The following is a 24,622-nucleotide window of genomic DNA, read 5'->3' as shown; positions in this document are numbered from 1 at the left end:
ATTTTACACATAATTTTCATTTAACCCCTTAACAATTGATTAACTCAAATGGAGCAGCATCCACTATAGCTGCCAACAGCACTTTTTCTAAACAAGAGTATATTCGCCTACTGCAGCCAAATTTTGTTTCAGGCATGTGAGAAATTGTTTTCCTTCAGAAAATCGTAAGTCTATTTTACAGAACCATGTGAAATATACTGGTGGTTATAATTAAAATGCATCTACTCTCAGACGTCCAGTGGGGGCTGTAATTATCGTATGGTAGCGAAACTTGGTAGATATTGTAATGCCTTAATATGGAACCGACTTACAGTGGAAAAGAAAATTAGTTCTACAGTTTGTTGTATATGAGTGCCAGAGACATTGACAGGACGCTGTACACCACCAGATTTCAAAATGGTGTCCAAAATTGGAGCAAATTTTTTTCCAGCATAAATTGGTTCTGCATTAACACATTAACATATCAAGTTTCGCTGCCATATAATAATTATAGCACACACTGGACCTCTATGAGTAGTTGCACTTCAATTACAACTAACCATTGTAAGAATTAATTAAGAGATCTGAAGTTTTATTTACCTATACAACATATTTTGAGTCTGGAGTAAATGTAAACAACAACAACAACAATAAAGATTGTATTGCTTACCTGGTAAGTACCAAATGTTCACTGTGTTTTCCAATGCAGCTGCGACAAACAAGCCAGATGAAGACCAACACAACTGGCTAATTAATTCATCGTGCAGCTCTCTACCAAACACAGTTCCAGACACTTGAAACATCAGTGTATGTTCCAGAAACAGCTGTGCCATTTCAGTGAGACACCATATTCTGACAGTTCCATCGTATCCACTACAATAAATGAGACTTATGGATTGACAAGTACTTTCTACAAGTTAAATTTACCAAGCAAAGATTTTCTTTAGATACTAATCACTATAAGATTTCAGATCCAATCAAATATGACAGCGCAGCAACACAAGTTGAGCAGCACTGAAGGTACATTAGAATAGAATGTATGATACACGGGTACAAGATGTTTTCAAAATGAATTTTAATGTGTATTTATCAGATAACGTACCTCGTTGCTAGCAACTGTCTCCCAGAATGGAATACAGCATTATTAACGCGGTTGTCATGACCATCTAACTCATCAATTTGACAGGGAGGCATCACATTCGTGAGGTCTGCAAAGTTTATAGATTCTAGTTCTAACTTAGGCAATACGGTGCACCGAGCTGCAAGGCACTTAACCTGTAATGAGAAGAAATTGCAATGTAAGTTTTTGACAACAGTCTGTCTTCAATCAGTGATAATGGCACTCTACAGAAAATACAAGATAAAATCAGGGAACGTAGAACTGATTAAGAGCATACTGCCTGAAAATTCAAAATCCTGCCAAATTCTAAATATTCACAAATGATAGTTTCACCAGAAAAATCGCAATTATTAGTTCTGTGTGATGGAATTATTAAGAAATTATCTATGAGAACTAGCACCATGGTAAACGGAAGGAAAGATAACTAGTTCTGTGACAGCCATTAGTTGTTACGAAGATTCATCTGACAAAAGCTATGCAATTTTAATGAAGGACAAAAGCAGGAGAGTAGTTTCACAGATTTTGTCATTCATTTTAAAACTAAAGCCTATAACCAAGATAGATCATGTTGCTGAAAGCAACAAAAATTACTGAAAGAAAGGAGCTTCAGCAAAAAAATGTGTAGGTCTATATACACAATTATTTGAAATTTTGTGACATCCCATAGCATTATTACATACAGGGTGGTCGGAAATTTCCGTTACAAACTTCTAGGACTTTTATAGGGGAGTGAGTAAGTAATATTTTGAATAGGAACACTTGTCCGAAAATGTACCATTTTCGTGCTACAGCCGTTTGAAAACATGTATGCTAGGTAGGTTTGCAACAGGATAGTCATCGCGATTGGTGCTTACGTCAGATCACCAGATGTCATTTCTGGTGATTAGTAGGTTTTATATGGATGGAGGTTAAGATGTAGCCATCTTTGAGGTGGAGGTCAACATATAGGAAGGTGGCTTGTTGGGTTGAGTAGAACCAGGTGGAGCAAATGTGGGGAAAAGTAGTTGAGGTTCTGGAGGAATGTGGATAGGGTGTCCTCACCTTCAGGCCAGATAGCAAAGATGTCATCAATGAATCTGAACCAGGTGAGGGGTTTAGGATTCAGTTTTTTTTTTTTTTTTTTTTTTTTTTTTTTTTTTTTTTTTTTTTTTTTTGGGGGGGGGGGGGAGGATTTCTCTAAATAGACCATGAATAGGTTGGCATAGGATAGTGCCATCCAGGTGCCCATAGCCACGCCCCAGATTTGTTTGTAGGTAATGCCTTCTAAGGAGAAGTAACTGTGGGTGAGGATATAGTTGGTCATGGCGAGCAGGAAGGAGGTTGTTGGTTTGGAAGCCATCGGGTGTTGGGAAAGATTGTGTACAATAGAGGTAAGGCCATGGGCATTAAGAAGTTAGTGTACATGGAGGTGACATCAACAGTGATGAGGAGGACATTGTGTAGTAAAGAGACAGGAACTGTGTAGAGTCAGTGGAGGAAATGGTTGGTATATTTTATATAGGAAGGTAGGTTCCAGGTAATAGGTTGAAGGTGTTCGTCTAGGAGAGCAAAGACTCTCAGAGGGCGCACAGTAACTGACCACAATGGGGCATTTTGGGTGGTTAGGTTTCTTGGACTCCAGGAAGCATGTAGAAGGTAGTGCACGGAGTGGCAGGGGTGAGTAGAGAGATGGACTGTGGGGAGAAGTTCTGGAGTGGGCATAAGGATTTGAGTAGTGACTGGAGATCCTGCTGGATTACTGGAATGGCGTCACTGTGGCAAGCTTTGTAGGTGGAAGTATCTAACAGCTGGTGAAGTCCTTCCACCAGGTAATCCTTGCAGTTCAAAAGAACAGTGGTGGAGCCTTTGTCTGCAAGTAGGATTATAAGGTCAGGATCAGTTTTTAGATGGTGGACTGCAGTTCTTTCTGTGGATGTAAGGTTAGTCTGCATGTTGAGAAATATGGGGAATGATAGTGAGGAAAGGTTTGAAGTTAAGAAAATCTGAAAAGTTAACAGAGGGTGGTTTGGGTTCAAATGGCTCTGAGCACTATGGGACTTAACATCTGTGGGGGGTGGTTTGGGGGCAGTGAGGGTGGATCACGGTTGGGTGGAGGGGTGAACTGAGATAGGCAAGGTTCACTACTGGTCTTTGGTTGAGTCTGATTGGTAGGGTTGGTGGCAAGAAAGTTTTTCCACTGTAGGGACCAGGAGAAGGAGGGGTCTTTAACAAGTCCTGCATGACTGAATTTGGGAGTGGGGCGAAAGGTGAGGCCTTTGGAAAAGACTGATATTTCTGTGGGGTTAAGGCTTCTGGAGGAAAAGCTCATGGCTGTTTTGCGGTCCTGTTTAGGTTCTGGATTCTGTGTGGTGGTAGGAGGGAGTTTTGGAGGGTGGGTAAGTAAAGTAGGTCTGAGAGACAGGGTTTGTCAGCTAAGAGGGGAGATGAGAGAGGTTTGGAGGTGGTTGTAGAAGTGGTGGACAGTGGTACTCTAAGGCGGGAGTAGGAAGCGAGTAGGATGGAGGGCTTTTTGAGGTGTCATTCTGCATGTTGCTCAGGCTCCTGCAGGGCAAGAGTTTCAATGTATGTTATGGGTTCCAGGAATTTGGGATTGCGTAGCAGAAGAATTTTGCGAATGTAGAGAAAGTACCGCAAGGATTTTTGGGCTTAATAGATATAGTTTTGCACAACTATGTTGGTGAGGCCTAAAGATTGGAGGAATCTGAGTAGGTGGACGTCATTGTGGAAGGAGGGGTGGCAACCAGAGATGGGTAATTTGATGGTAAGGCAATTAGGGGGGAATTCATGAGCCAAGCAACAATGCAGGAACAGTATGTGGGAGTGGGATCTTGCTAGGAATAAGGAAACTTTTCTGAATTGACGCAGATGGAAAGAGCAAGGATCCGTCGTGGTGGAAAAATGTAAAAAATTAGGTAAATAATGAAGATCTATGTTCAAAAAATTTCACAAAATACACCCAAATATGTGTGAAAATTCATGAATAGGTTGAAATGGATGCTAAAGGGGGAAACAAGATGAGATCTGAGGGAGTCGATGATAGCAAAATGTGAAAACTCACTAACATTGGCGATATATATTACTTTGAGTGGCAGGTCTGAGTGTGGATAAGTGTGAAGAAGGGGGACAGTAAATGTGACTGGATGGTGGAATCGTTGGGTGTGAACTGGGATAGAACAGAGAAAGTGTGGGGTGTGGGGAAAGGTTTGTTAAGATGAGATACAATATCGTGTGGCATCACAAAGGTGCGGGAATTAACACGCAAAAATATGGGAAGTGATCAAATTGAAAGTATATGATCAATTATATTGGTGGGAGTAATGTGGGACATAAGATGCTGCACCAACAACAGGCGTGGTATTGTAGCCATCTGTTGTGCATGGCCGAGTCGGTTGATACAGTGTAGCTCATAAGTAGAACATGAAGGGCAGTTTGTAAGGTGACAAGAGAAACACAGGAAAGAAGAGAAAGAGGACGGACATTGAGTATAGTGATGCAAAAGACAATAGTAACAAAGGAGAACAGCAGTGGGTTAGGATTGAAGAAAAGTCGTCAGGCAAAAATCAAACAGTGGAAAATCCAGGATGGAATGAACAATATTATGAGAAGGAAAGTTGCTACTCACCATATAGCAGAGATGCTGAACCGCAGATAGGCACAACAAAGACTTTCACTTGGCCTTCGTCAATAATAGACCCACATATGCATGCGCACACACGCGCGTGCGCGCGCCCACACACACACACACACACACACACACACACACACACACACACACACAACTGCAGTCTCAGGCAATTGAAACCACACTGTGAGCAGCAGCACTAGTACATGATGGGAGTGGCAACTGGGTGGGGGGTAAGGAAGAGGCTGGGGTGGGGACGGGGAGGGATAGTATGGTGCGGGTTGCAGACAGTGAAGTGCCACAGGTTAGATGGAGGGCATGGGAGAGGCGGGGATGTGAGGGGGGGGGGGAGCAGTGGAAAAGGAGAGAAATGGGTGTGGTGGTGGAATAATGGCTGTGTAGTGCTGTAATGGGAACAGGGAAGGGGCTGGCTGGATGAGGACAGTGACAAATGAATATTGAGGCCAGATGGATTACAGGAATGTAGGATTTATTGCACGGAAGTTTGCACCTGCGCAATTCAGAAAAGCTGGTGTTGGTGGGAAGGCACCATATGGCACAGGTTGTGAAGCAGTCATTGAAATGGAGGATATCATGTTTGGTAGTGTAAGACAGATCTTCAAAGTTATTCATCCCATCATAGTATGAGTAGCTGGATGCTCTATTGATGTTGCTGTGTTTTATGCCAACTAAGCAGTCTTTTCCCCTGCTGACACACCTTCTTTGTGTAATGTGACAACATCCCTTTCAGTCAAGTTCACAGACTGTAAGGACACAGTCTCCATTGTTCTATTCATGAATGGAGGTATAGTGTGCTTTAGTGAACTGCACTTCTGAGGTCAAAAGATCATTAAGAAAGATGGTTCTCTTAAAAAATTACAACCATGCAGTTCATTATGGACTGCCACACTGTAAGTTGTACTGTACAAATAAACTGTTAGACACATTTGTCAATTATTGCTTCAGCTCAATGACAGAAGTTAGTGATTGAATGGCCCATTAAGAAAAACGAGGACTCAGTTACTACAGTCATGTTTTGGCTCAGAACAAACTGAGTACAATAATGGACGCAATGCTGCTTCACATCTCTGCAGCAGTCGTGTGAGGTTTATGGTATGATGGCACACTGCTTTATATGGCACTCAGATGGTCATATGCAGAAATAGAGGCTGCCTTGTGAATTCTATTCCCTCGAGTGAGAGCAACGTAGGTCTATGTAACTGGTGTCACGATTTGCAGCTGTTCTTCCTTGTTTGGGCTTGATACCTTAGGGTCACCCACCGACAAACTGGATCGGGTGTTCATGAAAACGGTAATAGTAAGTGTTTCTCATACTGGCAATAACTGTCTATGAAACATTTTCTGTTTTAACATAATTCATGACCGTTCAATTACAGACAGAAAAAAAAAAATCATGTAGACTTGTTGATGTACCTACCCTGACCTGACCCAAGCTGAACATCTTTCAGATGAACTAATGTTCACTGTGTGAAACAATTTTCATTGAAAACATGAGTAATGACTGTTTGTCATGTTTCAATAAAAAGGAAATTAATTCTGCTTTCTGATTGTAAGAAGTCAGTAGAAAGCTTTACACAAAACTTAAATGCAAATAATGCCAACGGAATGTTCTGCAAGCTACTGTTTAGACAGCTGGCACCTCTCCAACAGAGTATTTCCAATACTTATGATTGTGTACATCATTGTTACCACAATTTAATATCATTAATTGAAAACCTCAATAAATACTGAACTTGCATTACCATTAAAAAGGCGACCAGAGAAATCTTAAAGACCATGATATGGATGAAGATTTCTTTTTATGAATTTTGCAAAGCAGATACATTATATAGAGGTGAATGGTAGTCGGGGATATAATGAGGCTTGTTCTGGGAAATAACCTGAAATGGGATCAAAGAATGGAAAAAAATTCATATCTACTATTTCATATGCAGTTCATCATTCTCATATATTTACATGCTAGGAAGGATTGGATAAAAGATCAGTGAAGATTCATGAAGTGTCCATTGGACCACAGTGACCATTAATGGTGGTGGGGAATGGATGTTTTTTAAGTGATACAGCCTCATCGAGTCTTAGTTTTTCTTATATTAATACACAGTCGTGGTGGCACTAGTCATAAGGCATTATTGCTGGGAAACCACAAGAGATATATTCAGTTTCCTCATTCTTCTAGTTTATGTCACTGATTTTGGGAGAGGAAGGAAAGTATGAAACCCGGTTCCAGTATGAAACACGCTTCTTTCACATAGCATCAATCGAGCCATTAATATTAATGGTACTGAACTGATGACTGATCACTGGCAACAATTTCATATGTGCTTACAAGATGAGATACTGACGATCATTATATAATTTCACTGCGACACACATGTAGAGTCTGGCGACCAGGAACCTATCTCTTGTAGCTGGACAATACAGATCACCCATCTCTAATCAGTTCAATGTCGATGGGACATTAAAACCTAATCTTTGTCCTTCCAGGCTTCAAACCAGCTACCTTCAGTGCACATGACACAAAAAAGGGGTACACTCAGAAATAAAGGTAAGAGAAGAAGCTGGCACGAAGAGGAGACAAGTATATGAAATTAAATGATAAAAGGAAAGCCATTTCTGAGACTGAATAAACTATATGTGAGTTACATATTCATACCAAACGACCTCAAAGTCCTTAAAAAAGAAACATGAAAAAGTTTCTGTGTAAAGCACATGTACTAAATTTTATCCTCTGAAACTGCTGAGGAGGTAACAAGCTCAATATTAAGCCTAAAATGTGACAAAATGTAGATCAATCATGAAAACTATAACTTTCACTGCAGCCCCAGCAATATATCATTTCCTCACAAAGAAAAGTCCATCTTTGAATCTTACTCTGAATTAATAAGTTCAAAATAAAACCCTACTCCCTTCCTCTTCCCAAGTACCAAAATTTTCTGTAAACAATGGCATTTCTGATAATTGCTACACTCCAAAAGAAAGGCTGTATGAATCTAAACTCAGATAATGTGTAGAACAGTTACCTGTAACAAGTAATTAAGACTGCAAAGAGGTGGTGTACAGGCAGGTCTGGCAATGATCTCCCTTGTGTGACCAAAAGTGCTATGTAAGTTCATGCAGTTAAAAGGCATTAAACAAAGAGGAAATGTGAAACCAAATGCCACTTTACATCACAGACACCAAGGACTGCATTATCAACTTGTTAATGAATTCAAATGATGTAGTATGACCACTCTCCAAAACACTTGTTTATCATGCTGTGACATTTCTGTTCATACGACACATATTGGTATAACAATGATGCAACTGTTGAACCAATGGATAGAAGGGTGCTGTACACAGTGATGAGAGGATATTTGGTCACACAATGTGATAACACCATAGGGTGACCACCAATGTGTCTATGTGGATACAGTCTACAATAAGTATCATCTACAGTGTTGGCGCAATACCGGAGCACTGCAACAAGTGTGGACCTATCTGCGTCTACAGTTCAACGCCACTGGCTGTAAGTGGTTCTAGTGGCTGTCATGCCATTTCATTGACACCATTGTTGGGAACAATAAAAGCCTCAGATAAATTGCAAACGGTATTAAAGACAATCACTTGATAGGTGAAATACAAAATATGATGTTTCAGGATGAGTCCCACTTCAGCTTGTTCTATAGTTTCGGCTGAATCTGAGTTAGAAATTACCATGTTGGCTGCAAAATGGGAATCTAGTCATATGCTCCTGAGACAACCTAGCTGCGACAAACAAAATGTGATGATCTGGCTTGCCACAAGATGTGTGATCTCGACCTTTACAAATTGGGGAAAATCTGAACAGCAAGCAGTAAATATGACATGATTTAGAGCCCAAGGCCCTGTGCTTTCATCCAGCAATTTCATGTAATTTTTTGATATGACAATGTCCAGTCACATTTAGTGAGTAATGTCTTAGCACCTTTTCCATAGAACAACGGATACCACAGCTCCCTGCCTTACAAGATCACCTGACACGTCACCCATCAAGCATGTCTGAAGTGTGGTTGGTCAGCAGAGTGTCTGTCGTGTTACTCTATACAAGGGGTATCTGTGGAATTTTAGATGAGGAAATAGTGTGTGTGTAAAGGATGAGGGAGACAGTGTACACCAGAGAAATCTAGTTCACTCACTATTGTGGTAGGCTTTCCTTCAGTATTTGTCTGAAGACTAAGCTACATGTGCAGGTAAGTTTATTTGTGTATCTACGTAGGTAATCCCAAAAGTAAGGTCTCCCATTTTTTATAAGTACAAAGACCTATTTATTTCTACAATGTTTTACATCAGTTTACAGCTTGAACATTTAGCTATTTTTCGACATAATCACCATTTCTGTTGATGCATTTTTGTAGATGCTATGGCAGTTTTCGTATGCGCATGTCATATTAGCTCGCTCAGAAATTGACGGTCTCCCACTCCTTTGTTCATCGTGAATTTTGGTTTGACCAGCTGCAAATTCTCTACACCACTTACGAACATTTTTGACATCCATGCACGACTCACCATACACTTCCGTCAACTGGCGATGGATTTCAATCGGTGCAGTGCCCTTTGCATTAAAAAACCGAATAACTGGGTGCAAGTTGCACTTGGTGGTAACATCCAACGGGAGCTCCATTCTCAACCGCTGCCAAGCAAAGTCTAAGCGCCTCAGCGTGGTGTGCCCATGTTCACACACAGCGCGTGAAGCACTCTTCATAGCAGTGTGACCAACTGCCACAGAAACAGAGTTCTGTACTTATAAAAAAATAGGAGACCTTACTTTTGGGATTACTCTCATATAATTATTGCAGTACATTCAGTAGCACTGATTTGCTTTAGTTACCAATTGCTGAGAAGCCCACTGTCTGTAGTTTGGAGGTAAAGTAGTGGACAGAACACAGGCAGCCAAGGCATCTGCCAACTGAAGTGGTGAAGACATCTCATTAGGGCTGTTAGGAAGCTTTTCATTAACTGCGTCTGTAAACAATGAACACATGTTTTCTAAAATTTTGTTACTTTACAGTGTAACAAAACTATTAATTGAGAGTGTAGTATCCCTTTAGAACATTTTATTACCTAGATCACAAGTTTTGTTACACAGATGTAATAAAACTTGTGATCTAGGCAATAAAGTGTTCTGAAAGGATAATATACACTCAAATACACTGACAAAGTCAGGTATTCATAAAACTATTATTACTTGTGTAACAGTTGTGTTGCAGAACTCTACAATAGATTTATGTAATTGTTGTAGAGTTACATTTATAGAACATGTATAAATTTTCAAAATATTGCTCAGTGGCATTTTCCTCGCATATTTTCTTTCTTATAATGTGAAAGCCAGTTGGCTAAGTATCGGTATTTTCCTTTGTACATAAATGACAAATTCTAATCACTCACTCACTCAGTTATTCATCACGCATCGCATCCAACATCACATAATCAGGAAGAACCAGTACAATTTTTATTACCACAGACAGACGGAGCTATGATAAGTTGCTCTCAAAAATCACACTATCACACTGAAGACTACTACCATTAACCACAGGTGTCTTATATTAGTATAAAAAAACTAATAACAAGTTAACAACATTTTAAAAAGGTAGCAAATAAACATCAATTGATTTTTTTTAGCTCTACAAGCAGATGTTTTCCCGAAACTCACATCTGTTACCCCAAAACATCTTGTATTTCCATTATAATAGTATCTCTTTAATGATATCATAGAGCTCCTGAAAAATGTTTTGGAAAGAAAACTAACATAAGAAGACTTTGTATTTTGCAAAACAGATGGAACCCAGTCCCTTAATTAGTGTTTTCTTATAGTTGTTACTTTACAATATAAGAATTGAAGTATATCTACAATTAATTTTGTTTCCCACAACATATTCCAGATTTTCAATGCTCAAACAAGTATCTTATTTTTAAGACAAGTGTGTAACAAAACACATTTCAGTAAACTTGGCCCCTGCGCAGAACATCATTTTCATTTTCAACACTGGTCGAGTCCACCTCTCTGTTCTGAATGGGTAGCGGCCACAGTTTGCCGTTACTGAATGAGCAGTGCATTTCATGTGTTACGAACTAAACACTGTCTGCCCGCTTTGACGCAACCAGTACCCGACTCACTATACTACGGAAATGAAGCATGAGCAAGCCAGCTACTCTGCAAACTTTCCAAACGATTTTACAGAAATTATTTAAAAAGTGTTGAATTTCTTGCATCTCACAGCTTTATTTGTCAGCTTTGTGATGAACTGCTTATCATTTGATTTATGATCTTAGTTACTGTGATATTTTGACATTAAGTAAGCTACTGCACGAAATTTGAATAGTCTAAACGAAAACTAGGGGTTGCTATGAGTTTACGTTTGATCCCTGTTCGGTCATACACCATTGTGTATGAAATTTAGTTAGCATATAGAATTTTCTTTAAACTTGAGGTGAGACTTATATCTATCTCCTATCTGGAGGAAACGGATTGTATTTAGTGCACTCACTTCTGCTTCCACACACGAACAGTAGAGCGGAAGTCAAATATTCATAAACATCTTTCCCATCTAATGAATGGTTAAAGATAAATAAGTTTTTGGTAAATGATAGCATGTAAAGCTGAGAGTATTTTGTGGTATAGCCAACATGGGAAACTTTATCTACCACAATATACAAGTAACTACAGATTATTACAATCAAATAATGTAGTTATTTTAAGGGTCAACAGTAGGTTTTGAAACAAGAATTACTGTGGGTTTACAACAACATAAATGACGAAATTACATGACCTGATTTGTCCTCAATTGTTTGTTTGATAATAGATTGTTCCAGGATTCTGTCATAGTTGAAACTGCATTAGAATATTAGTGAGCTGAAATTGTGTAAGCCCCACTGTGTTTTGGGAAAAGAAGCTTATTTTAACATGGCACAAAGACAAAGAAAAAAAAGGTTCGTAAGCCATGTAAAAATAAATTGCTCCTTCTGTTGCAATTTCAGCACAATCATATAACCCATCATGTTTTTAACAATAAACTGATGACCTACTGAATTATTGGTTGCACTGGCATTATCTGTTAACACAATCATTTGCAGACTCAATATCTATAGCTTAGAAGTTCAGAATGTAAGTAACCTTCAGCTGTTTAACTACTACCATGTGGAGGTAGGCCCAGCAGAATCACCATCAACACTGTCCCCTCCACTATCACATCACCTGTGTACTTTAATCCCACTAAATACCTCAACAAAAATCACTTCACACCTCTGACACAGTCGCAGTTGGGTCTTAGCACCTGAAGATGACAGGAGTCATATGTGTGAGAGATGTATTTGTTGTCTATGACTGATGAAATACATAGTTTGATAACTGAAATAACATCTAACTGTCTTTTTCATTGTGCCTGTCTCCCACTCAATGTTTCTTCTATGCAGTGAGTAGCAATTTATCTTTTTCATAATGTTTTTAACCGACTTCTAAAATTTGAAAAATCGTGTCTTGTGGGAAAATTGTTAGACTAACTTGCATAAATCAACATGATTTTCGACTTTTATTCAAGAATCCAACAGAAAATCAATGTACAATGGACACCTGAAATTGAAAACAATTTAAAAAATGACACTTTGAATTTCCAGATTTACTTTACTATTCGTCATAACCAAAGTATTACTACACACACAATTAGTATCACTGACTTAAATCCTGCCTGGAAATATAGCAGTTTTGTATTAAGATCTCCAATCCCTCAACTTTCTCAAAAACATTTCACACAAACCAAAAGAAATGTTCTGTGAACATTTTGTGCAAACAGTTTCTGACAGCTAAGAGATTGTCACAAATATTTTTCACAAACTTCTAAAAACTCTAGAGAAAGATTTCACATTGCCAGCAGATCATTTTCATATACTCAACTTACAACACCTCGGCCTTGCTTTTTCTTTGCTCATTGCAGTAGCTCAAAATGTTTCATGCAACTACTGATGAATTAAAGCTGTGTTTTTGCATTTATTGAATTTCATAACTAATAGGTTTTGTTATTAACACTATCATTTTGATACACAGTTTTGCAACAACAGACAATAATATCATTCATACATTTAAACTTTCGTTTGACTGATGTAGCATAAGTTCAGAAAGTTTAATATTCTTCAAACTTTTCTACATGCTATGAATATTTGGTAAAGACGATCTGCGTAAAACATTGTAGTAGAAAAGTTCTGGTAGACTACAAATACTTTAGGAATAAAGGAGACCACTCACCAAAAAAGCAAAAGCATGTGACACTGGCAAGTGTGTGTGCACCACTGCCCCCCCCCCCCCCCCGCACACACACACTTTAGGAGCATAGGTGTGTGTGTGTGTGTGTGTGTGTGTGTGTGTGTGTGTGTGTGTGTGTGTGTGCGCGCGCGCTTGAGAAAGGATTACTCCAAGAGCTAGCAAGTGACTGATTTGCTTCATTCCTAAAGTATTTAATACTCCTAATCTGGTATGCCAGCCATGTGAGTTTGAAAGCATGCCAGAAGGCATGGACCTCCAAGTCCATCAGATAGCACTGCTCTCATATGCGAGCACTACTGTTGCCATTGCTGCACTGGTTACACAGACACACTCATCCTGCTGGCCTATCAATGATCCCGGCTGCTGGTAATTGATCTCAATTTACATCACCATTTTCACTATGCCATAGAATTTCAATCTTGGTTTACTTAGCAGATTTGTTACTCCTCCATACTCTATCCATTGCCTGTCTTTCTCTTGTTATTGTCCACCTGTTTGTCTATTCTTTGGCAGCTCACTGCTGATCCCTCAGGCAGCTGGCCAGTCTCCACAGGTTCTCGAGTCATCCCCAGTCTGTTCGATTCTCGTCACTATAACTGGCAATGAGGCACAACATCAGCAGTGTCCCGTGGATGCAAAAGTTCATGCAACTTGTGAAACAGCAAGAGCAACAGCTGCTCCTGCAGCAGCAATTGCAGCAAAAGTTTCAAAAGCAGTTTCAACAACAGATTGAATTGCTCTGTGTCAGGAAATTCAGTTTCTTTGGATTGCTTGCAGGTTCAGGGTTCCCAAGTCATTCTTGGTGTGGTCACTTCCCAGGTGCAGAGCCACCCACCTGTGTTTCCACCTTTGAATGATGTCAAAGAGGATTGGGACACGTATTTCCAGTGTCTGAAACAAAACTTTGCCATTTTTCAGGTTTCAGGTGATGCACTCCAATGGCCGCTCTTCCTTTTTTGGGTTTCCCCAGAGCATTTTCCTAACCAAAGAAGTTGGCTCCTCTCTCAAATCTGGTTGTAATTTCATATCTACCCGTTCATAAAATTTCCTATGCAAATCAGAGATGTCCTGAAACCCTCAAATTGAACAACCCTACCTTGGATGATATCTTGAAAATCGTGCACTCTTTCATAATCACACAGGCAGTCCAGCTGCCACCTTGATGTTGGAGAATTCTCATAAGTCTTTTTCCTGATGGCGGTGTTGTGATTCATCTATTTCACAAGTGTCATTTGCTTCTGAACTGCCTGTCATGTCCTGTTGGCATAAGCAGCAGGGTCTCCCATCATGTCCTGACTGCTCCACAGTACACCCATGTAAAGACTATCCAGATTGCTTGGCACAATGCACACATTGTGAGAAAGGTGGACATCTCCAGACGCAGTCAGATACTGCTTCCCACATCAACATGCATCAAGGGGAAGTGCGTGATCACAAGCAATTTCTTCTCAGGGTGAACCTTCCACCACTAAGTTATTAATCAACTTCACGACTGAAAACCAGAATGTCCAATTGACAAAGGAGCTACTGCTCCCTTGATTAAACTCCAAACATATTCCTGTCTTGGTTCCCCTGACTTTTCCCACCCTCCTGCGTATTGATCACTTATGGTCTCATTTCAATTCCCCTCTGGGGTCAATTCACAATTAACGCCATAGACAGAAAGGTTGTACGATGATAACTTTGCTTGTTGTCAACAGTCACTCAGCTGGCAACATTTTCGGTCTGGATGCCTTCTTGATGTTTGGATTCTCCATCACTGATGAGGATCTTCTTGTAACAGACCTGATTCCCTTCCAGGAGCTCAACGGCCTCTGTACTCCTTTGTGCCTCTCTTCAAAGCTGGCTTGGGATCCACCACAGATTTCCAGGCTCACATATGCTTACATCCAGATCCAGTGCCCCGTTTCTGTCAGGTGTGTCCTATTCCTGCCTCCTTATGGGTAACCGTTAAACAAGAAATCAACTGTGTTTACAAAGCTGGGGAAACTGAACCTGTTAAATCCTTGAACATCGCCCTGGTGATGCCCAAGAAATCCAATGGCTCCATTCAACTATGTGGAGATTTTAAATCAACAATCAATGCCTAGGCTCAAGTGGCAACCTACCCCATACCACATACAGAGGACCTACTCATGAAACTCATTGGAACTGAATATTTTTCTAAGATAGACCTTGCTGACATGTAAGGGGTGTTCAAAAAGTCTCTCCTCAGTACAGAATGATTGATTGCCTGCCTGGATTACTTCCCTTCAAGTGGACTCTCCCAACATTCCACTGTTTTGTTTATCTCAGCCAGCATCAGTAGTATCATTGGTGTATGTTGTTACGTGTTGACGTGAACGATTAAGTTTAGTTCCATTGTTTTGTTTTTGTCACTGTTAAAATGCTAACCATTGAAGAACGCTTGGTTTTAGTCAAACAAGTGTTCAAAGCTGGTGGTAAATACACAGTTTCAGTTCGTCAAACATTTAATTCAGTTTTCCCAGAGACAACACTCCCACATCGTGATACTGTGCAAGATCTGACTAACAAATTTCAAAGGACGGGTTCAGCGACAGACGCACCGAGAAGTGGTCGTCCTAGCATTTTCGTCTGAGGATAAACTACTCAATATTTCCAATAAAATGTCCATGAGTCTGAACAAGTCAGTAAGAAAACTCGCCCAGGAAATCGATGTTAGTGTTGGAATGGCACACACAGCTGTAAGGAAAAAATTAGAACTTTTCCCTAACAGACAGTCGCGCAAAAACTGAAAAATACTGATCATGGCAAGAGACTGCATTATTGTCATTGGTTCAAAAATTTCGTTCAACAAAATGGAAGGGATATTCTTAATGAAACATTTTTCACTGATGAGGTGTGGTTTCATTTATCCGGGTACATGAACTCGCAAAATTCTCGTATGTGGAATACTGCAAATTCATTGTGTATTCATGAGGAACCACTTCATTCTGTGAAAATAGGAGTTTGGATTGCAATTTCTAGACGTCGGATTGTGGGTCCCATATTTTTCAATGAAACAATAAATGCACAATGATACTGTAGTGATATTCTATACTCATTCATAGAACTTGTGTTAAGTGAAATACTGAATGGTTATTTTCAACAAGATGGTGCACCCACACATACAGCTCGCGTTTCAATGTCACTGCTTGCTGATGTTTTTGGTGAATGCATAATCTCACAGGGACTTTGGCATCCAAAATTGCCTGATCTAACACCACCTGACTTTTTCTTCTGGAGTGCAGTGAAAGCAACTGTCTATAAAAACTGTCCAAAATACATCAATGAACTGAAAACTGCAATATCCACATTACAGAAAAAATGTTACAGCTTGTGTTTGGAAACATGATTACACGAATTGAATTGTGTATTCAACAACAAGGAGGGGGGGGGGGGGGGGCCTTTCAACATTTAATGTGAAAATTTGTAAGTAAAAATGAATATTCAACAAATTAATAACTTGTATTTCACTGAGTTTCATTTCGGTATATTCACTGTGGCATATGGCATGTGCAGCTAACAATCATATGGCACTGCGGAGAGACTTTTTGAACACCCGTATTTGCTACTTCCACTAGATGAGGAATCACAATGTTATATGGTCATGAACACTCCTTTTAGCTTGTAAAAATACAAGCACTTGCAATTTGGGATCTTTTCCACTCTGGCAACCTTTCAAAGGTACCTGGAACAGTTAACCATGTCCATTCCTGCTTGTACCAACTGTCTTGATGATGTAATTGTCACAGGTGCTTAGCCTCAGAACCACTTGCACAAGTTTTGTACCCTTTTTACTGTGTTGTGTGATGCACGGCTCAAGTGTCGCTTGCACAAATACAGTTTTTTTTCATGAGAAAGTGAAATACGTCAGACACTTGCTTTGGCTCTTTACGCTGCCCCCAAAACTTACAGGAGCTACAGGCCTTTTTGGGAAAGGTGAATTATTATTCTAAGTTCCTGCCATAAGTGCCCCACATTAAGCATCTGCTCAACCAGTTGTGAAAGAAAAGCATTCAGCTCAGGTGGACCGCTGTCTGTGGAAACCCTTTCACACAGCTGAAGTGCATGCTGGACTTGGAGCCCTGCCTTACACCCTTATCTCCATAATGTCCTCTGGTATTGGCTGCTGATGCTTCTCCCTATGCCCCTGGTGCAGTGCTGGCACACAGAACAGTGACAATTTTGAGCAACAGATTGCCTATACATCAAAGAGGCTGACACCCCTCAAAATGTATACTCTCAATTGAATAAGAAGATGTAGCGATTGCCTTTGCCATTAAGAAGTTACATGTCTAACTATTCAGGAACAAGTTTACTCTCATTATGGACCACAAACCATTGGTAGCACCTGTTGGACCACACTCTCAGCTTGCAGAGAGGACAGGACAACAGCTCCAGTGTTGGGTGCTTTTCCTCAGCTCCTACGATTATAGCATTACATGCAAACTCAAGACACAACACAACCCAGCTTTTGACTGTAAGGAAATCTCCTATTTCTACACTGATGTGGAATAACAGCATACCTTGGACGGATTTCCCATTACAACTGCTCAGATTGCTAGAGACTTGCGCCACGACCCTGTCCTATGGTGTGTCATGCACTATGTGCTCCATGAGTGGCCCACTTATTTTTCAAAGTCTGCCAGTCCAGAATGCAGACTTGGACCTGTCTATCCTGTGTCTTCAGGTTCTGCGACTCCTCCATCGTGGGCATTAGAGTATAATGTGGATGAAAGTCCTTGCAAGGTGACATGCCTACTGGCTGGGACCGAACAAGGATGTGGAGGCAACAGTGCACAGCTGTTCCGCTTGTGCCCACAACCAGGTTGTTTCTTACCAGACCTTCACCCCCTTGGCCCACACCATGTCCCCCTGCAACCACATTCATCTGGACTTTGCTAGCCCCTTTCTAGGCTTTATGTGGCTCACTGTTATGGATGCTTATTCTAATTACCATACATGGTCAGCATGGCACTCACTACCACTGACACCATTCTCAATGCACTCTTCCAGATTCTGGCCATCGAAGGATTTTCCCACACCATCGTGTCACACAGTGAGCATCAATTCATGCAGAGAGACTCTGAACAGTTCTACACATCCAAAGGCATCAAGCACCTGTTTAGTGCACCATTTCATCTGTCCTCCAACAGACTGTAGAGACTGTACGAAGTTTAAGCAACAAATGTTACAGGAAGTAGGCACTTCCACCACAATCACCACATACAGGTCTACCTGTAGTCCAGCAAAGCTCCTTCATGGATGGTAGATGCGTACTCTCCTCCATCTCCTGGCCCCACAGCCCCAGTAGGTCTGATCTGGCACACCAGATGCTACCTGCCGGGATCAGCAGTATAGACACGCTCGTGCTTGGCGAAACCCACGTGGATGCTGGCTACAATGCTTACCACCCGTAGGCAACACCTTATGTCAGTTGACACTACAAGAGACTTGTGGCACCACCATACCAATCAACTCTGTCCATGCTTATTGACCGCACCACCATCAGTGGCTCAGTTTGACCTGAAATGCCAACCTTTGTCGAACCCCCACATGCATGGGTGGAACATGCACTTCAGGGAACCTGTGGTGGCTCCCATAGAGGCATGAATGCAGGTGGCATCCTAACCGCATCCTCTGTTTCCATGGCTATTGTCTCCCCCACCATGATGCCCCAGTACATTGTCAGACGCTCTGGGTACTTCCCTACAGCTAGTGGGGCTTTACTGTCGAGATGGCTCATGTGCTGCCAGATCATATCCACAAGCATAGTCTCGGCTGCTTCTGGCCCTGTGTACCCAATTCAGGGGGAAGGAATCTGACATCCCAGTCCAGCGAGTTTGAAAGTCTGCCTGAAAGCATGGGCTTCAATGATGGCCAATAAATGGCACTGTTCTAACCTGCAAGTGCTCATGTCACCGCTACAGTGTTGGTGACACAAACACACCCATCCTGCCAGCCTATCAATGACTGCAGCTACCCATTAAAGCCAGCAGAGCAGTTGCTCCATAAGTCCACTGTGATTCCATTGTGCTGCTATACTGATCTCGCTATACATCATTGTTTTGTTTCCGGATTAACTGCATCTTAGGTTTTCGATCTCAGTTTACTCATTGGGCTTGTTATTCCAACGCGTCCTCTTTACTGTATGTCTTTCTCTTGATGTTGTCCACCTCTTTGTTTACTCTCTGGTGGCTTGCTGCTGATGCCATTGGCCAGTCTCTGCAGGTTCTCAAAAGATTCCTGGTCTGTTCGATTCTGATCACTACACCTAAAGTATTTAAACCAGTAAAACATTGGTGAGATTAGTAACTCAAAACTAATATGGAGGCTTAGAACACACAAAATTGGTGCAGTTACGCAAAATTGTTGCAAAGTTGTTGTAGAGGAACAGTAAACAGTTTATTCATGTCAAGTCATGTATCTAAACTGCTACCAAGATAACAATACTACAACAGGAGCCTAATACAGTGTATAGTATTATAGTGCCTTTATTGAAACAAAAATATCAAGCACTTAAAAACACTTCAAAAGTTCATATGAGATGTATATAGTCTGCTGGGAATAAGCTAATTTTTCTTCAAAAACCACGATTCACACTGCTGGCCATTAAAATGGAAAGATCAATAAGGAAAGCAAATGACCAATTTTTTCTTATTCTGCATACACAGTACAGTAGGAAGAACATATGATTAAATTTAAGTATAATTTGAGGGCATAGGGGGTGCAAAAGTAAATACCTATGGTAGCAAAAACACTTCATAATGACTCAAACAGAACTTTTATGACAGATATGAATATGTTGTTCCACACTACTTCAATTAAAAGCCAGAGCTCACAATCATAGCTGCTGGTGAGAGGTGGCAAGCCAGCTTCTTGGTAACTCATCACTCCATGTTTTCAGTGGGTGAGAGACCCATAAGCTTCACCATCCACAGCAATAGTTAAGTACTTTCTGTATTGAGGTAGGTCAGGACAGCCTGGGCAACTTGAGTACTTTCATTGTCAAGGTTGGGTATAAACATATAAGCAGATCCTTTCATTGATGATTAACCACATTTAGAGACAACATAAGTCACTGGTACGGACGTTCCCCAATCAAACTATCATCTCTGGAGGAGACTTTATTCATCCAATAACCAATTAGGAAAATTACAATTTTGTACGTGATTGCAATGACAGGATCTCCAGCAAAACATTACTAAATGTGTTCTCAAATAAATACTTAGAACAAATTGTTGGGAAGCCCACTCATGATGGAAATATATTGGATTACTAACAACAAATATATCTGACCTCTTTTAGGATGTCCACACAGTAGCTCGTACCAGTGACCATGAGGCAGTTGCAGCAACAATGATTACCAAAGTACAAAGGGTAACTACAAAGTAGAAGGAGCTATATGGTCAGCAAATTAGATAAACAGGCAGTAGTGTCATATCTTAATAGGGAATTCAAAACATTTAGCTCTGGAGAGGAGCAAATAGAAGAAGTCTATCAAGTTAAGAACAAAATGTTGACCATGCACTTGAAGGACATGTTCTTAGCAGAACAGTTCATAATGGGTGACACAGTTCATGGTATAAATCAATGTAAATAGTCCTCTCAACAAACAGAGACTATAACATAATAAGTGTAAAACAAAGCATTGGGCAATAGATAGGGATATGCTGCATGAAACTTTTTTGGCTATCAAGAGGGCAATGTGTAAACCCTAAAATGACTACAGTTGCAGAAAATTGTCAAAATATCTCTCACAAAACCCAAAGAAACTCTGGTTACATTGTTAAAGGCTGATAGTGGTATCAAAGTTAATGTCCAACACTAATGGATGAGGTAGGGACTGAAATTAAGGGCAGCAAAGTGAAAGCAGCAATGCTGAACTCCATTCTGAAAAGTTCCTTTACAAATCGAGATGTAGGAGCAGGGGCATTTTAACTGCCACAAAAGAGCAAAGATGAGTGAAATAGGTATTAGTGGCAGTGGTGTTGAGAAATAAATCGATAAAATTGAACAAAGCTTCAGCATTCAAAGGAATCCATATCAGACACTGTACCATATTATCAGCTGAGTTAGCCCCTCTTTTAACTATAACCTACTGCAGATATCTTGAACAAAAAACTACACTCAGTGGATAAAGGAAAGCAGACGTGCTTGGGTAGCCCAGATGGTAGAGCTATTGCCCATGAAAGGCAAAGGTTCCAACTTTAAGTCTCGATCTAGCACATAGTTTTAAGCCACCAGGAAGTTTCATATCAGTGCAGATTCCACTGCAGAATGGAAATCTCATTCTGAAAACATCCCCCAATCTGTGGGTAAGACATGTCTCCGCAATATTCTTTCTTCCAGGAGAGCTAGTACTGCAAGGTCTGCAGGAGAGCTTCTGTGAAGTTTGGAAGGTAGAAGACAAGGTACTGGCGGAATTAAAGCTGTGAGGATGGGTTGTGAGTCATGCTTGGGTAGCTCAGATGGTAGAGCACTTGCCCGCAACAAGCAAGGGTCCCGAGTTCAAGTCTTGGTCTGGCACACAGTTTTAATCTGCCAGGAAGTTTCACATCAGTGCACACTCTGCTGCAGAGTGGAAATTTCATTCTGGAACCTCTGTTTTTTACAAATGATGCTATTATTTATAATGAGTTACTGTTCAAAAGACCTGCACAAATATCCAGTCAGGTCTTGATAAGATTTCAAAGTGGTGCAAAATTTTGCTACTTGCTTTAAATGTTCAAGAATGTAAAGTTGTGCACTTCACACTTATTCTTAGCTAAAACAGGTGGCAGACTCTGGTTCATTAATAGAATACTATGGAAATGCAATCAATAAAGGAGATTGCTTACAAATCACTTGTGCAAACTATTCTAGAATATTGCTGAAGTGTGTGGAACCCATACCAAAAAGGACTAACTGGGGATATTTGATGTTTACAGAGAAGGGCAGCATGAATGGCCACAGGTTTGTATGACCTAGGGCGAGTGCCATGAAGATGTTGGAAGAACTGATCTGGCAGAAAGTTGAAGATAGATGCAAACTACCCTGAGAAAGGCTACTTCCAAAGTTCCAAGAACCAGCATTAAGTTATGAATCTAGGAATATATGAGGGCAGTTCAGAAAGTAACCTCCGATTGGTTACAGTGCGGGTTGTGGGGGGAGTAGCGACGCCATCTGTGCGTTCACGCACTCAACAGGTCAGTCGGCATCAAGCCGTGGTCGAGTGAACGTCGTACCTGCGCTAGTTTAGTTTTTGTGGCAGTTTGAAATGTGTGCTGCAATAGAAAACCCCGCCAAATGTGAAGTGCGTGCTGTCATAAGGTTTTTTACAGCCAAAGGATATTCTGCAGCAGCTATTCATCGTGAGCTTTGTGCCGTGTACGGACCAAGAGTTATGAGTGAAGGAGTTGTCCGTGAATGGGTACGTTTATTTAAAAGTGGACGAGAAAACGTTCATGATGAAGAGAGGAGTGGTAGACCATCATTGGTGACTGACGAACTCGTTCAGACAGTTGATGCAAAAGTTCGTGAAAATCGACGTTTCTCAAATTTGGAGTTGTCTACTGGTTTTCCACAGATTTCTAAGACTCTCTTGTACGAGATAGTGACAGCAAGATTGGGTTACCGTAAGTTCTGTGCACGATGGGTGCCCAAAATTCTTACCGACCACCACAAAACTCAAAGAATGGCCTCTGCATTAGACTTTCTGTCACGTTATGAGGACGAAGGAGAACCATTGTTAAACAGAATCGTGACCGGTGCCGAAACCTGGATTAAGTACGTGAACTCTGAGACAAAAGAACAATCAAAGATGTGGACACATTCAAATTCGCCTACCAAACCAAGAAAAGCCTCGCAAGATTTTTCTGCCAGAAAACTGATGGCAACGGTGTTTTGGGATGCCAAAGGGGTGTTGTTGGTTGAATTCATGGAACGTGGTACGACCATTAATCAAGACGTGTACTGTGAAACAATAAAAAAGTTACGACGGGCTATACAGAACAAACGCCGTGGTATGCTGACTTCCGATAACGCCCGTCCTCACTCTGCTCGCAGAACAACGGCCCTTCTTGAGTCCTTCAAGTGGGACGTTATCAACCATCCACCTTACAGCCCAGACCTGGCGCCAAGTGATTATCACCTCTTCATGCATTTGAAGAAATGGCTCGGGTCACAGCGGTTTGATGACGACGAAGAGCTCAAAGATGCGGTCACAGGCTGGCTCCAGGCACAAGCGGGTGATTTTTATGCAGAAGGAATTTCAAAGCTTGTGAAGAGATACGATAAGTGCCTCAATCGCTATGGAGACTATGTAGAAAAATAGTGCAATGATGTAGTTGTAAGATGTATATATTAAAATATTTTTATTTAACTTGGTGTATTTTTTTAAATCAACTGGAGGTTACTTTCTGAACGGCCCTCGTACAACAACTCCCTACATATTGCTCCCCTATGGAACACGAGGATAAGATTAATTACACACGAATATGTACCTAGTGATGGTGTGTTATCTTGTATGGCTGAGAAAACAATGTGTCTGTTATAGGGCCGTTGAACTGTTGCAGGGCTGCGTACAGCCATCCTGAAGCAAGGCACACGTGGGGAGAGCGTTAGTGGTGGGGGTTGTGGGCAGGCACTGTAGGGGAAATGCCAAGTGCTGGAGGGGAAGAGCTGTACTAAACCGAAGCCTATGCTAACTTTTTTTTGTAAATATTGAGTGGGATCCCACATTGTCCACACCTGTTGACCATTCAAAAGGATCTGTCACCTCTGCTTTGGTTAGTACCTAAAAAGAATACTGCTGAAAATGCAGCAATTTATTTTCGCCTCGCCTGTTAACCATTTCTAAGTTTCATAGAAGCATCATGAGTGGCGAATTTTGTGTACAACATACGAATTTCTCTTGTTGCCATGTTAAAATTTGCTTCTTTTGCCAAAACACAGTGGAGTCTACACAGAATCACCACAGTAACATATTGTGCATATACAATTGCAAGAGAATTCTGAAACAGCTGTTTATTAAATTTATTAAGTTAGGAACTGAGAAAAAGAAAGGTCAGTATTTTATGAAGAAGCACATCCTTGGTACAAAATAAACATGTAATGTCTACACTAACATTGTTCTAAAACCTGTAGCATTTATCATTTGACCAGTTATCAATGGCCTAGAAAAATTATATTCTTTCATTGAAAAAGTCTGTAGATTGTGGGATAATGAGGTAGATAATGAAGTTTTGTACAGCAGTCAAATGGCAAAATACTCCTCTCTTTGCATGCCATCATATGCCAAAATCCCATTTCATATCTCAGACTGTTTATATAATAAAGTGCATATTTCACTCTGACACAGGATGATCACAAAACATATTATGTAATATCCACCCCATGCAAAATCACAGACGACTCCCACTTCTCATTGCAAACTTTTTCAAATTTTGCACAGTGTGTTACTTATCACAATAGCTAAGACCATTAACAAAATGTTGGGCTCATCACCATGAATCTGACATATAAAGCTATAAGTAATGTAAAAGTGAATTTGTTTATCAAACAGTTTCAGGAAAATCATTTGAGAAAGATTGACACGTGTGCACCTTTATTCAGTCATCACCGA

General features: G+C 40.6%; 1 protein-coding gene across 1 annotated transcript in view; it reads right to left on the bottom strand.

Annotated features, from left to right (window-relative positions):
• The window catches only part of LOC124621816 (probable E3 ubiquitin-protein ligase HERC1), a 766,600-nt gene that overhangs the window by 216,914 nt on the left and 525,064 nt on the right, over positions 1-24,622 (bottom strand). Inside the window, exons 49-51 of the mRNA XM_047147255.1 lie at positions 9,589-9,722; positions 1,082-1,254; positions 650-852 (exon numbers count right to left, since the gene is read on the bottom strand). Coding sequence (XP_047003211.1) covers positions 650-852; positions 1,082-1,254; positions 9,589-9,722 — 510 coding nt within the window. The remainder of the gene's footprint in view (positions 1-649; positions 853-1,081; positions 1,255-9,588; positions 9,723-24,622) is intronic.

This window comes from Schistocerca americana, chromosome 7, assembly GCF_021461395.2.
Source record: "Schistocerca americana isolate TAMUIC-IGC-003095 chromosome 7, iqSchAmer2.1, whole genome shotgun sequence".
Classification (NCBI taxonomy): domain Eukaryota; kingdom Metazoa; phylum Arthropoda; class Insecta; order Orthoptera; family Acrididae; genus Schistocerca; species Schistocerca americana.
This window is presented reverse-complemented; position numbering and strand designations above follow the sequence as displayed.